General features: G+C 47.7%; 1 protein-coding gene across 3 annotated transcripts in view; it reads right to left on the minus strand.

Annotated features, from left to right (window-relative positions):
• Positions 1 to 14030, minus strand: part of ENPP2 (ectonucleotide pyrophosphatase/phosphodiesterase 2) — a 170638-nt gene that overhangs the window by 12695 nt on the left and 143913 nt on the right. For 2 of the 3 annotated variants that reach the window (XM_029063036.2, XM_029063035.2), the window contains exons 20-22: positions 4831 to 4905; positions 2843 to 2979; positions 504 to 639 (exon numbers count right to left, since the gene is read on the minus strand). In XM_029063036.2, coding sequence (XP_028918869.1) covers positions 504 to 639; positions 2843 to 2979; positions 4831 to 4905 — 348 coding nt within the window. The remainder of the gene's footprint in view (positions 1 to 503; positions 640 to 2842; positions 2980 to 4830; positions 4906 to 14030) is intronic. The other variant, XM_029063037.2, reaches the window with a different exon arrangement.

Consider the following 14030-nt stretch of genomic DNA (forward strand, 5'->3'; position numbering starts at 1 on the left):
TTAATGGCATGTATAAAGCAATTATGCACACAGCACTATATTAAGTGGTTGGAAGGGTTCAGTACAGCACAGTTAGCAAGCAGGTCCCCCGCCCATAACGAGTTTACAATCTAGACATACAGTGGCATGCAGGCTAAGCCTGCATTTATTCACTCCAGAGCTTATCACAGTGCTTAACCCAAAGTAACTGTCAGTCAGTGCCTGCTAGCATCACTCAGGAACATGACCTCCTACCAGGGTGAAGAGATCCAGGGTTTTGCTCATCCCCCCCGATCTGTCTACTCACCACAGACATTACAGAAGTTTATTATGGGCAGGGACCATGTCTGCTAATTCTGTTCAATGCAGTGCTCTGCCTGAAGTAAGCACTCAATAAATACCATCGATCGATTGATTATGGAAGCCCATCCACCATCAAATTGGCCGTGAAACCCAGCAACCAGAATAGCCCTGCCCCTCAGTAATGTCTCAATCAATTCCAGTGTTAAACAAGAACAACTTACGGGGAGGGAAGAGGAATCCGTAGGACATCTGTTTGTCCATTTTGTAGGCCGAACAGCTTTGGCTGTAACTGGGAGCAATGCGGACATCGGGACGCGTGCAGCTGGTCAGGTGCTCGGGAACACTGGAGACCTCAGCCTGTGGGATAGAGGCAATTAGCATCTTAGCGTGGACTTCCAGGAGGATGTTTAGGCCAGAATGCCTTAGTACAGTGCCTGGCACATAGAAAGCACTTAACAAATGCCAAAATTATTATTATTAATATTATTAATAATGAAAATGGGGCTTTAACCGCCTACTGAGAAACCTCAGACCCAATCTTTAACGTCACGTCAGCTGTAAGGGCCTGATGTGTAAAGTTCCTCGTGGGCAGGGATAGTTTCTACTAACTTTATTATATTGGATTTTCCCAAGAACTTAGCGCTCCTCACATAGTCAGCGCTCAATAAATACCATCGAATGATGATTGATTTATCACAGATGAGCAGGGAATCTGAAAGTGGGACTGGGAGAGAGAGTTTTCCACACGGCCTATAAATTAAATCCCTACTAAAGATATAACCGCCGAAGTGATCACCTCTTTTCAAATGTCAGGGTTCCCCAGATAAAAATTTTGTGCAGTAATATTGCCTTTTACTGGGATCAAATTTCAGGAAGTCTCTGAATCAGGAAGGCAAAAGAACACACTCTCCATACTCTTCAATCAATCAATGGTATTATTGGGCACTTAAGTTGTGTAGAGTACTGTACTAAGCTCTTGGGTAAGTACAATAGAACAATATTTTTGTTCTTCTTCTTGTTGTTTTTATGCTATTTGTTAAGTGCTTACTCTGTGCCAAGCACTGTACTAAGTACTGGGGTAGATACAAGCTAATCGGGTTGGACACAGTCCCTGTCCCACATGAGACTTTCAGTTTTAATCTCCATTTTGCAGATGAGGTAAATAAGGCACAGAGATATTAAGGGGCTTGCCTAAAGTCACACGGCGGACAAGTGGCAGAGCCAGGTTTAGAACCCAGGTCCTTCTGATCCCAAGGCCTACGCGCTATCCACTAGCCCACACCGCTTCTCCGAGTTGGTGGACATGTTCCTGGCCGACAAGGAGCTGTCTCCAGGAGGCCTGTGAACCTCACGGCCCCGCTTAAGGGCTCTGTGGCAGTTTGCAGGGGTAGGGAAATGGGGGGCATGGAGGGAGTCGGCCCCTCCTCCACTCCATAGAAACCCAGGGCCTTTCTGGGAGACCAAATGGGCTGCTGGGGCTTTGACCGCCATAGCAGGGAAAGGCTACCGCCCTGAGGATCCAGGGGGGACCCAGAATCTCCTGGGAGAAGCTCCTCCCCTGGTCCTCTCCCCGGCCATCCTCTCTTGCCCCCTTCCGGCCCCCCGGGCAGTGGGAGGGCAGCAGCGGCAGCAGCAGCAGGGAATGACCCTTAGCCAGGAGCCAGGAGCTGGGCTGCTGGCAGGGTGGGGAAGGCTTGGCTCTCCACTGGACTCCTGCCATGGCCGCTGTCTGTGAGGACCATCACTTGGCTGAGACAGTCCAAGACCGCTTTTTGAGGGCTCTGTCCCTCCTCTCCACTCTTTGCGGCTGCTTCCTGTCTCTCCGCGTCTGTCTCCCAACCTCTCCGCTCTCTGCGGCTGCCCACCATCTCTCTGCTTTCGGCTGCTGTCTTCCATCTCTTCGATCCCTACAACTGTCTCTAGTTTCTCCGCTCTCTGTGACTCCCCTTCATGTCTCCACTCTGCTGTTGTATCTCATCTCTCTGTCGATCATTTTTCTGTCTAGTTTCTCATCTCTCTACCTCTCCTCTCTTTCTGTCCCTCTTATCAATTCCTGTCCGTCTTTCTTCTGGCTCTTCTCTGTCTAGTTTTTCGTCTCACATCTCTCTGCTGCTGTCATTTCTTCCCTGTCTCTTCTCTCTGTCTGTCTCTCCCTTTTTTGTCTCTCCTCTCTGCTTCTGTCCTTCCGTCTGTCTACCCTTGTCTCTGCAAATCTCTCTCTCTCCTCCTCTTCCCACCTTCTCCCCATTAATTGTGGACCAACTGTCCCAGCCCTCACACACTAGGACTGAACATCTCAATCCCCTGATTTATTTTCCTCTCATCATGGTTGATAATAATGGATTAGGTTACAAATAATCCATTAGTAATTAGTAGCTTTTTACCAGTGAGATCCACACACAAACATATTGCAACTGACTAAGCAATCCCTCCATGGGACCAAATTTGACATCACTGATCCAAGCATAATTTTTGTTTTCGAATAATGAGGCACTTTACTCTTAGATTCATAATTAGACTCATTTATGGAAAATATGAAAGGGCTGGTTTTAAAAATGACCTGTTTTGAAATTGTGTATGAAGTCCACAGTGGCATCAGGAAGGTTTCGCTGTAGCCACTCTCGAAATCGTGGTGATACAAGATAGTATATCGAGTCCGATAAAGTACGGCGGGTCTTCCGTATAATAGATGTCTCTCTAAAAAACAACCAAACAGGTTTCGTTGAAGAACTGAATTTTCCAGAAAATGCTAAAAGACACTGAAGAGGAGTCAAGTTGTTCAAACTTTGTTCATTTATTAATCATCTAGCACCTTCTCCTTAATCCAATCCAGTTAGTCCCTAGCCTTGACAGTGGTTTATCTGATCACTGAGGTGCAGGCTCGCCTTATGAAAAATATCTCCAAATTCAGGCTTACAGCATTAAAATCTGTGCTTCCATTAATCTGTAAGCTCTTGCAGTTCAGAGAGTGTGCCTTTGACTTCTACGATATGCTTCCGTAGGTCTAATACAGTGGACTGCTCACAAAAGGCACTCAAATATTGATGATTTAATTACTTAATTTACTTAATTATTTAATTCAATTAATTTAATTAAAGCTGATGGATTAATCACTTCTTTTTATTTAAGACATTTTCTAGACTCGGAAAAAAATCGTGTACAGAATTGTAGATGACCAACTTGGAATTTGATTTTCTACCTCTGGTTTGGAACAGTCCAGCCAACCAAAGGGAAGGCACCGTATTGTATAACGTATAATTGTCTTTTGTTCTGATGTCAAAAAACTTGTATTGGATTCAGTGATCAAATGAACCAGTGATTGTATTAAGTGGAAGGCTGTCTGCTGAACATTATTTGAGGCCTGCAACTCAAATATGCATTATTTCTGTTAATGAGCATTCAAATCAAGTAGCTTTGCTTTGCCAAGGGAACCTCTTTACGAAATACATCAAAGAAACATGTATAAATTTGACAAGGGATGGTCGTGAGGTGGGCCAAGCTACAGCGGAAAAATGGGGCCTTGGGCTCCGCTTTTCAAGGGTTTCATTAAGATCCCCGAATCTAGCCCTCGATCACCATTCGGAAGCCGAGGAGAGCAGATGGATTTCAGCTCTCGTGGCCTTCTTGGATAAAAGAGCCCACGGGGAACCAGGTGGCTGTTGCCGTAGAAACAGCATCTCTAAGTCCCGGGAAGCCCCATTCAATTAATCAATCGATTGAATTTATTGAGCACTTGCTGTGGCAGAGCACTGTACTGAGCACTTGGGAGAATATAGTTTAACAGTGTTGGTAGACACATTTCCTGCCCAATTTGAGTTTACACTCTAGAGGGGAATGAGCCCTGAACGGTTAGCTGAGATCTGGAGGACTGAGTTGTCTTCTCAAAAAAAATGACAATAACCAGACTCTCTAGCAAATGCTTTCTCGTCCATGGATTTACTTGGACAAACCATTTTTTATGGCATTTTTTAAGCACTTACTATATGCCAGGCACTGTACTAAGCACTGGGCTAGAGACAAGCTAATCAACTTGGACAAAGTCCAGGTTCCGTATGAGGCTCACAGTCTTAGTCCCCGATTTTACAGATGAGGTCACTGAGGCGCAGAGAAGTGAAGTGACTTGACCAAGGTCACGCGGCAGACATTTCTGGTGATCCCTCATTACACTGATTATACATGTTGCCTTTATTTCAAGTGTTAGCCTTCTAGGTGAGTCCCGAAGGTGGGACAACCTTCCATGGTGTTTTGGAAGACCTCCCAAGTACAAGTGAAGAGTTGAGGCAAAGGCCCCTGCCTTGTTGAGTCAAAGACATATGATGGGTGCTCTCTCCTTTAAGCAGGGGAGAGAGAGTCGGGGGAGTAGAAGAAAGCAGGTGGGGGGATGTCCACTGTACCCCTATCCCCCTTCGGCCGATAGGGAAACCACCACAAAACTAAAGGGAATACAATTTACAGCCTTCCAAATGAGCACAGTCGTACTTGGGCAGGTGAACCAATCTCCACCCACTCAAGACCAACCCAGAACCTTCCTTGGAGGTCAAACCAAACCTTTTCTAGGTTCAAAAAGTCCATTAACGTTTTCCTGGTTCTCGTTTTTGCTGCCTCTGAATTTCCTGGTTTCAGCTGGAAGCAGAAGCATCAAAAGGCCGTGAGCGGCTATCGTCACGTGAGATTTTTTCCAACTCGCAGTGCTTACCCCACACGTCCCTCTGGCACTGGAGTACACGTCTGAATGTCGAGCTTTTCTCCGTTTGGGAACTTCTCCGTTGCTTCTCACATCGGACCTCCCCGACCCAAGCCTGTTTTACCTAGAGTTTCCAGTTGTCCCCAGGGGCAGTGACTAGCCTAGAGGGCAGCCACCGGACTGGAAGAAAATGATTGCAATTCTCCAGACATTCGCGCTACCTCTTCGGAAAAGGAAGCAGGTGGAGCCTTAACTGAGAAAGCTCTCTGCCCCTGCCCCTGCTGCTGGCTCCGAGGGATAGCTTTGATTCAACCTGAACACAGATACGTTCTTTCTCGGAAGACACACGAATAGCTCGGTCTGGGTTCCAGACTCAGGCCGGAGGCCACGGATGAATGAAAAAGCCCAGCACTTCAGTGTCCAAATCCAGGCCCGACCCCAGTTTGGAAAAAGCAGTCAGCCCTCACATCGTTCTTTTTGAAACTCGAAAATGAAAATGATTTTTACCGAGCTCCCGCTAGGTTGCACTAAATTTTATTCTATGGTGACAGAGTCTGGTACAGTGCTTCCGCCCTGCAGGTGTTGAAGCAGTGTCAACAGATGATTGAAGGAAAAGGTGATCAGCAACGGAAACACCTCATTCATGTGAAACAGGGCAAAGCCCCTCCATTCTGTTCTCCTATGACATGCTAGAAAAATAAACTTATCCCAATTATTATCAACCCCCACTTTTTCCTTATACCCCATCGTCCACAACCTCTTATTCCCGCTCTCCCTAACCCATCGCTTCTTAAAAAGCTCACGGCAGTTACTCTTATCATGAGAAGCAGCATGGCTTAGTGAATAGGGCATGGACCTTGGAGTCAGAAGGGCGTGGGTTCTAATTTCAGCTCTGGCACTCGTCTGCTGGGTGGCCTTGGACAAGTCACTTCACTTCTCCGTGCCTCAGCTCCCTCAGCTGTAAAATAGGGATTGAGACGACGAGTCTCATGTGGGACGGGGATTGTGCCCAACCCAATTTGCTTGTACCTACCCCAGAGCTTAGTACAGTGCCGGGCCCCTAATAAGTGCTTAACATATACCATTATAATGATAATCATCCTCATCGATAGTATTATTATTATTGTCATTCATATCACTATTCTATTTGCTAAGCACTTACTATGTCAAAGCACTGCTCTAAGCACTGGGATAGATACAAGTTATTCAGGTCAGACGCAGTCCCAGTTCCACTTGGAGTTCACAGTCACAAAAGGAGGGAGAACAGCATTCATTCATTCAATAGTATTTATTGAGCCCTTGTGCAGAGCACTGTACTAAGCGCTTGGAATGTACAATTCAGCAACAGAGACAACCCCTGCCCATCGACAGGCTTAAAATCCTCAACTTGCAGCTGAGGAAATGAAGGCACAGAGGAGTTAAGCGACTTGCCCGCGGTCACACAGAAGGCAACTTGTAGAGGTAGGATTAGAACCTGGGGCCTCTGTCTCCTCTTTAATTGTAGAAAGCTCCTCATCAGAGGCTGCTCATCAACCTGTCAACCTTTTTCTTTTTCCACTATCCAGTCATGCCATTTCCATGTGTCTTTCTGCGCCTTTCTCGTTCCGGCTTCAGCGTCTAAATCCAAGTGAAAAGCCACCCTACACAATTTATCAAGTTTTAAGCGTTTGACCCCCTCTCGGGATTGCACTTGAAGAGTTTCCAATACTCTGCCAGTCTCGGCTTTGGGAGGGAGAGTCAAGCAGTAGGGGTACTCATTCCATTCCTAGCTCGGGCAGTGGCCGGCGAGTGGAAGGCCATCTGCTACAAGTCAAAACCCACCTATGCTGGGCAGAAGTGGCATGGGAGAGAGTCAAGGGCAGAGACTCAAGCATATTGCTTGGAAGACGGCAACTGGAAACCGCTTCTGTATTTTTACCAAGAGAACTCTACGGATACACTACCAGCATGATTGCAGATGGAGGTGGGTCACTCTGAGAGAGACGTGTCCATGGAGTTTCTATGGGTCAGAGACGACTCGACAGCGTAAGAAAAGGCAAGCGTCTGATAAAGCCACTTAATAATTATACTGGTATTTGTTAAGAACTTACTACGTGCCAAGCACTGTACTGAGTGCTGGGGTGAATACAAGCAAATCGGGTCGGATACGGTCCCTGTCCTAAGTGGGGCTCATAGTCTCAATCTCCATTTTAAGAGGTAATTGAGGCACATAGATATAAAGTGATTTGCCCGAAGTCACACAGCGAGACGTGGGGCAGAGCCGGAATTAGAACCCATGACCTGCTGACTCACAGGCCCATGCTCTATCTACTATGCCATGCTGCTTCTCTACACATACATTTCATTCAGTCATTCACTGAGAAACAGCATGGCTTAGTGGAAAGAGCCCGGGCTTGGGAGTCAGAGGGCGTGGGTTCTAATCCCGGCTCCGCCGCTTGTCAGCTGTGTGATTTTGGGCAAGTCATTTAACTTCTCTGTGCCTCAGTTCCCTCATCTGTAAAATGGGGATTAAGACCGTGGGCCGAATGTGGGACAATGTGATTACCTTGTATCTCTCCCAGCACTTACAACAGTGCTTGGCACATAGTAAGCGCTTAACAAATACCGTTATCCAATTGTATTTATTGAGCACTAATTGTGTGCCGAGCTCTGTACTAAGTGCTTGGAAAGTACAATTGAGCAATAAAGAGAGACAATCTCTGCCCACAGTGGGTTTACAGTCTAGAAGTACTTCTACATCAAAGGGTCTCCATACATCCTGCAGTGTTTAGAAGGCTCGTTTTCTAGGAATGGGCACAATTTTATGGAGTGACTGGCCCATTAAAATGAAATTAATTAAAAATAATGCTGTTGAGGAGGACCAAATCACCCCATTTTGGGGCTTCTCTTCTAGTCCTCCATTTGTCTGCTGTGTGACTTTGGGCAAGTCACTTAACTTCTCTGGGCCTTAGTTCCCTCATCTATAAAATGGGGATAAAGACTGTGAGCCTCATGCGGGACAACCCGATTACGTTGTATCTCCCCCAGCGCTTAGAACAGCGCTTAACAAATACCATTATTATTATTTTTAGTCTATAAGAAGAACTGGCTGCACTCCAATCTGGATCAGGACCTCCAGAAGCCCCATCGTGCTGAATTACCTGTTGTTGAGTAGGGTTTGTCTATTTGTTGCCAAACTGTACTTTCCTAGCGCTTAACACGGTGCTCTGCCCACAGTAAGCGCTCAATAAATACCATCGAATGAGTTAATTTTAGCCATCAGAGGAGATTTTTTTCATCTATAAAAGCACAGCTCTTCTGACTCAGGGAGAGAGGGAGGCAGAATAAGGTGGGTTAGTTTGCCAAATGAGTTCCCTTCATGAAGCCTCCTAACATCTTCCCCTAACATGGGAGAGTGGATAGACCGTGGGCCTGGGAGTCGGAAGGTATTGGGTCATGGGTTCTGATATCGGCTCCACCATTCGTCTGCTGTGCATCCTTGGGCGAGTCAGTTCACTTCTCTGTGCCTCAGTTACCTCATCTGTAAAATGGGGATTGAGACTATGAGCCCCACATGGGACAGGGATTGGGTCCAACTTGATTTGTTCATATCTACCCCAGCTCTTAGTAGCGTGTCTGGCACAGAATAAGTGTTTAACAAATACCATTATGATTATTGTTATCTAAAAGTAGAGCACAAGGACAGAAAAGACTACTCTCCCAAGAGTTTATGACCCCCTGTTAGGGGAAGCCGTTAAGATAAGTAATATCCCGGCTAGACTACTGTGTCAGCCTTCTCTCTGACCTCCCTTCCTCCTGTCTCTTCCCGCTCCGGTCTATTCTTCACTCCGCTGCCCGGCTCATCTTCCTGCAGAAACGCTCTGGGCCTGTCACTCCCCTTCTTAAAAACCTCCAGTGGTTGCCTATCGACCTCCGCTCCAAACGAAAACTCCTCACTCTAGGCTTCGAGGCTCTCCGTCACCTTGCCCCTTCCTCCCTCTCCTCCCTTCTCTCTTTCCACCGCCCACCCCGCACGCTCCTCTCCTCCGCCGCCCACCTCCTCGCCATCCCTCGGTCTCGCCCATCCCGCCGTCGACCCCCGGGCCACGTCCTCCCGCTGTCCCGGAACTCCCTCCCTCCTCACCTCCGACAATCTAATTCTCTTCCCCTCTTCGAATCCCTACTTAAAGCTCACCTCCTCCAAGAGGCCTCCCCAGACTGAGCTCCCCGCTTTTTCCCTCTGCTCCCTCTACCCCCCCTTCACCTCTCCACAGCTAAACCCTCTTCTCCCTCCTTTCCCTCTCCTCCTCCCCCCTCCCGTCCCACCCCCTCGGCACCGTACTCATCCGCTCAACCGTATATATCTTCATCACCCTATTCATTTTGTTTAATGAGATGTACGTCACCCTGATTCTATTTATTTGCCATTGTTTTTATGAGATGTTCTTCCCCTCGACTCTATTTATCGCCATCGTTCTCGTCTGTCCGTCTCCCCCGATTAGACCGTAAGCCGGTCAAAGGGCAGGGACTGTCTCTATCTGTTGCCGATTTGTACATTCCAAGCACTTAGTACAGTGCTCTGCACTTAGTGAGCGCTCAATAAATACTATTGAATGAATGAACGAATAAGGGGCTCAGGGGAAGAAACACAGAGAGAGGGAGTTGTTTCTAATTAAAAGGGATAGGAACTCAGTATAGATCCACACCCTTCAATCATCCATAATCCCTTCAGTCATCCACAGTTCACTGCAAGACACGGGGCAGACATCATTTGGTCACTATCTCGGGACACTTTCACCTTCTGTCCCGCCTGGTTTAGGGCTGGAGGTTTTAGGACTGCTCCTCTGCTCTGTTCCTGACCCATGTTCCACTGTTATTTCTTCCTGTCGTGGCTATTTGCTCCCAGACTCTGTTACCGCCCCCGGGGACCGTCCGACTTCCCACTTCTGCTTTGACATAAAAGTTCATCCCATGATCCTCCTCCACTGGCCACATTTGGCAGGATGTCGGTTGGTTTCGGATGTTTTGAAGTGGAGGAGGCTTTACCCGCATTCATTTCCAAAGGTTCCCCTCACATCGAGACTCGGCTTTGTTTTCCTTCCCACCCCACTCTCCTCTTCTTCCCCACCCAGATTCCCACACGCTAGCTGACTGATGTCCGCCCCACCCAAAAGGGTTCAGTTCCTTTCTTTCTTTACAGCATTTACTCCCACAACCAAAGCATCAAGATTTCGTGGACACCGTCGAGGGAGATGAGGTATCCAGTACGTCAGGAACGGAAGCACTATGGAGCCTGCAGTCTAGGGAGGTAATTTACCATTGATTTCACTCTCCATCACCACAGTTCAAAGCCGGACTCGATCTTGTCTTTGTCTCCCTCTTTTTAAATAGTATTTGCTAAGCACTTACCAGGTGGCAGGCACTGTACTAAGCGCTGGGGTAGATACAAGTTACTCAGGTTGGGCATAGTCTATGTCCCACATGGGGCTCCCGGTTTTAATCCTCATTTTACAGATGAGGCAGGGAGAAGTTAAGTGACTTGTCTATGGTCATACAGCTGACAAATGGTGGAAACAGAATTATCTCACCACCGACCCTTGACCACATCCTCCCTCAGCCCTGGAACGCCCTCTCCTTTCATCTCCGCACATCCCCCTAAGAGGATTTCCTGACTAAGCCCTCATTGCCCCATTCACTCCCCCCTCCGTGCCGACTAGGCACTTGGCTGGCTACCCCTTAAATACTTTGATACTCACGACAGCCCCTCGGCACTTACGGACTAGCTCTATACTCTCCTATTTCCCTGATCTGGAATTTATTTTAATGCCTGGCTCCCCCCCACCCCCCGCCCCGTAGACGGAAATACCTTGTGAGCAGAGATAATAATAACGTGGGTATTTGTTACTGTGTGCAGAGCACTGTTCTAAGCGCTGGGGTAGATACAGGGTCATCAGGTTGCCCCACGTGAGGCTCACGGTTAATCCCCATTTTACAGATGAGGGAACTGAGGCCCAGAGAAGTGAAGGGACTTGCCCACAGTCACACAGCTGACGAGTGGCGGAGCCGGGAGTCGAACTCGTGACCTCTGACTCCGAAGCCCGGGCTCTTTCCACTGAGCCACGCTGCTTCCCCAGTCACATCTACCAACAGGACTGGACCGTACGCTCTCTCCCGAGTACTTAGCCCAGTGCTCTGTCCAGACTAAGCGCTCAATAAATGCCACTGACTGATCGATTTGGACAGGCAAAAGAAATCCAGCTTCTGTATTGGTGCCTCAACCAGCCTCAAGCATCGAGTTGGTTTTTGAATGCTTCATTATACAGGTAGCCCTGCACTAGTCTATCTGATTTTGCCGCCTTCTGTTGGTGCTGTTCTAATTAATTAATTAATGATGGCATTTCATAAGCGCTTATACTATGTGCAAAGCACTGTTCTAAGTGCTGGGGAAGATACAAGGTGATCAGGTTGTCCCACGTGGGGCTCGCGGTCTTAATCCCCATTTGACAGATGAGGTCACTGAGGCACAGAGAAGTGAAGTGACTTGCCCAAAGTCACACAGCTGACAGGCGGCAGAGCTGGAATTTGAACTCATGACCTCTGACTCCCAAGCCTGTGTTCTTTCCACTGAGCCATGCTGTTTTCGCACAACAAACACCACTTCCACTTCTCAAATTTATAACTGGGGTTAGACACTATATAAAGAGTATATGAGGAGTCAGAAGGACCTGGGTTCTAGTTCCAGCTCCGTCACCTGTCTGCTGTGTTATGCAATAAGTTCTCAATAAATACAATTGATTGCTTGGTTGATTGCAGAGCACTTTACCGAGCACTTAAGAGAATACAGTATAACAAAGTTGGTAGACATATTTCCTGCCCACGGTGAGCTCATATTCCAGAGGGGGTGACAGATATTAAAATAAACAAATAAATTTCAGCTATGTACTTCAGTTGTGAGGCTGAGGGGGTGATGAATAAAGGCTGAAAAACCAAGTGTAAGGATGATGCAGAAGAGTGAAGCGGCGTGGCTCAGTGGAAAGAGCACGGGCTCTGGAGTCAGAGGTCACGGGTTCAAATCCCGGCTCGGCCACTTGTCAGCTGTGTGACTTTGGGCGAGTCACTTCACTTCTCGGTGCCTCAGTTACCTCATCTGTAAAATGGGGATGAAGACCGTGAGCCCCACGTGGGACAACCTGATTCCCCTGTGTCTACCCCAGCGCTTAGAACAGTGCTCGGCACATAGTAAGTGCTTAACAAATACCAACATTATTATTAAGAGTGTGGGAGAAGAAGAAATGAGGGGCTTAGTCAAGGAAGACCCTTTGGAGCAGATGTGCCTTCAATTAGGTTATAAAGAGGGGGAGACTAACTGTCCAACGATTATAAAAGGGAGGGAATTCCAGGCCAAGGAAAGGAAGTAGGAGAGGGGTCAGCAGTGAGATAATCGAGCTCAAAATACAGTGAGTAGGTTGGCATTTGAAGATTGTAGACTGTAAGTTTGTTGTGAGCAGGGAATGAATCTATTTAGTGTTATTTTGTTATATTATACTCTCCCAACCTCTTGGTACAGTGCTCTGCATGCAGTAAGTGCTCAATAAAGATGATTAAGTGAATGAATGAAATGGATCAAAGTGTGCAGGTTGGGTTGCAATAAGAAATCTGGGAGGTAAGGTAGGAGGGTGGAATGTGAGCCTTTGGTAAGAAGTTTCTGTTAGATGCGGAGGTGTTTTCGTTGGGCAACCACTGTACGTTCTTGAGGAGAAGGGAAATGCGGACTGAAGTGGTTCTGTAGAAAAACGATCCAGGCAGCAGAAGGAAGTATGTATTACAGTGGGAAGAAATGGGAGGCAGAGAGGTCAGCAAGGGGGCTGGTGTAGGATTCAAGATGGGATAAGAGTTTGGCTTAATGGGACTAGCCATTTGGATGGAGAGGAAAGGCCAGATTTTAGTGGTGCTGTGAAGGTTGAACTGTGTTATAATAATAATGGTGGTATTTGTTAAGGGCTTACTATGTGCAGAGCACCGTTCTAAGCGCTGGGATAGATACAGGGTCATCAGGTTGTCCCACGTGTGAACACTGTGTGTTCACCTGAGGCTCCCGGTCTTCATCCCCATTTTACAGATGAGGTCACGGAGGCACAGAGAAGTGAAGTGACTTGCCCACAGTCACACAGCTGACAAGTGGCAGAGCTGGGATTCGAACCCATGGCCTCTGACTCCCAAGACCGGGCTCTTTCCACTGAGCCATACTCTCCCAAGAGCTTAGTACAGTGCTCTGAACACAATAAGGACTCAATAGATACGATTGAACAACTGGATTTGTGACAGACTAAATATGCGGGGAGAATGAGGGAGATGTTTTGAGGTTAATGCCAAGTTTCTGAAGCAGGGAGGATGCTGGTGTTCTGTACAGTGATGGGATAGGAGGAGGACAGGGTTTGGGTGGGAATGTGAGGATTCTGTTATGGACATGTTAAGTTTGAAGTGTCGGTGGGACATCCAAGTAGAGACGTCCTGAAGGCAGGAGGAATTAATACTAATAATAATGGTGGTATCTGTGAAGCGCTTACTATGTGCAAAGCACTGTTCTAAGCGCTGGGGGGATACAGGGTGATCAGATTGTCCCACGTGGGGCTCACAGTTTTAATCCCCATTTTACAGATGAGGTCACTGAGGCCCAGAGAAGTGAAGTGACTCGCCCACAGTCCCACAGCTGACAGGTGGCAGAGCCGGGAGTCGAACCCGGGACCCCTGACCCCGAAACCCAGCCTCCTTCCACTGAGCCATGCCGCTTCGAGGCTGACTGCAGAGGAGAGATTAGGGTTGGAGCAGTAGATTTGGGAATCATTCACACAGAGAGGGTAGTTGAAGCCGTGGGAGTGAATTAGTTCTCCAAGGGAGTGAGCGCAGATGGAGAATAGAAGGGGACCCAGAACCGAGGCTTGAGGGACTCCCACAGTTAGAAGGTGGGAGGCAGAGGAGGAGCCTGCATAAGAAACTGAGAAGGAAAGCCCAGAGAGAGAGGAGAATCGGGCGAGGATAGTGTCGGCGAAGCCAAGGTTGGATAATGTTTCCAGCGGAAGGGTGT

Source organism: Ornithorhynchus anatinus, chromosome 4 (genome assembly GCF_004115215.2).
Source record: "Ornithorhynchus anatinus isolate Pmale09 chromosome 4, mOrnAna1.pri.v4, whole genome shotgun sequence".
Classification (NCBI taxonomy): Eukaryota; Metazoa; Chordata; class Mammalia; order Monotremata; family Ornithorhynchidae; genus Ornithorhynchus; species Ornithorhynchus anatinus.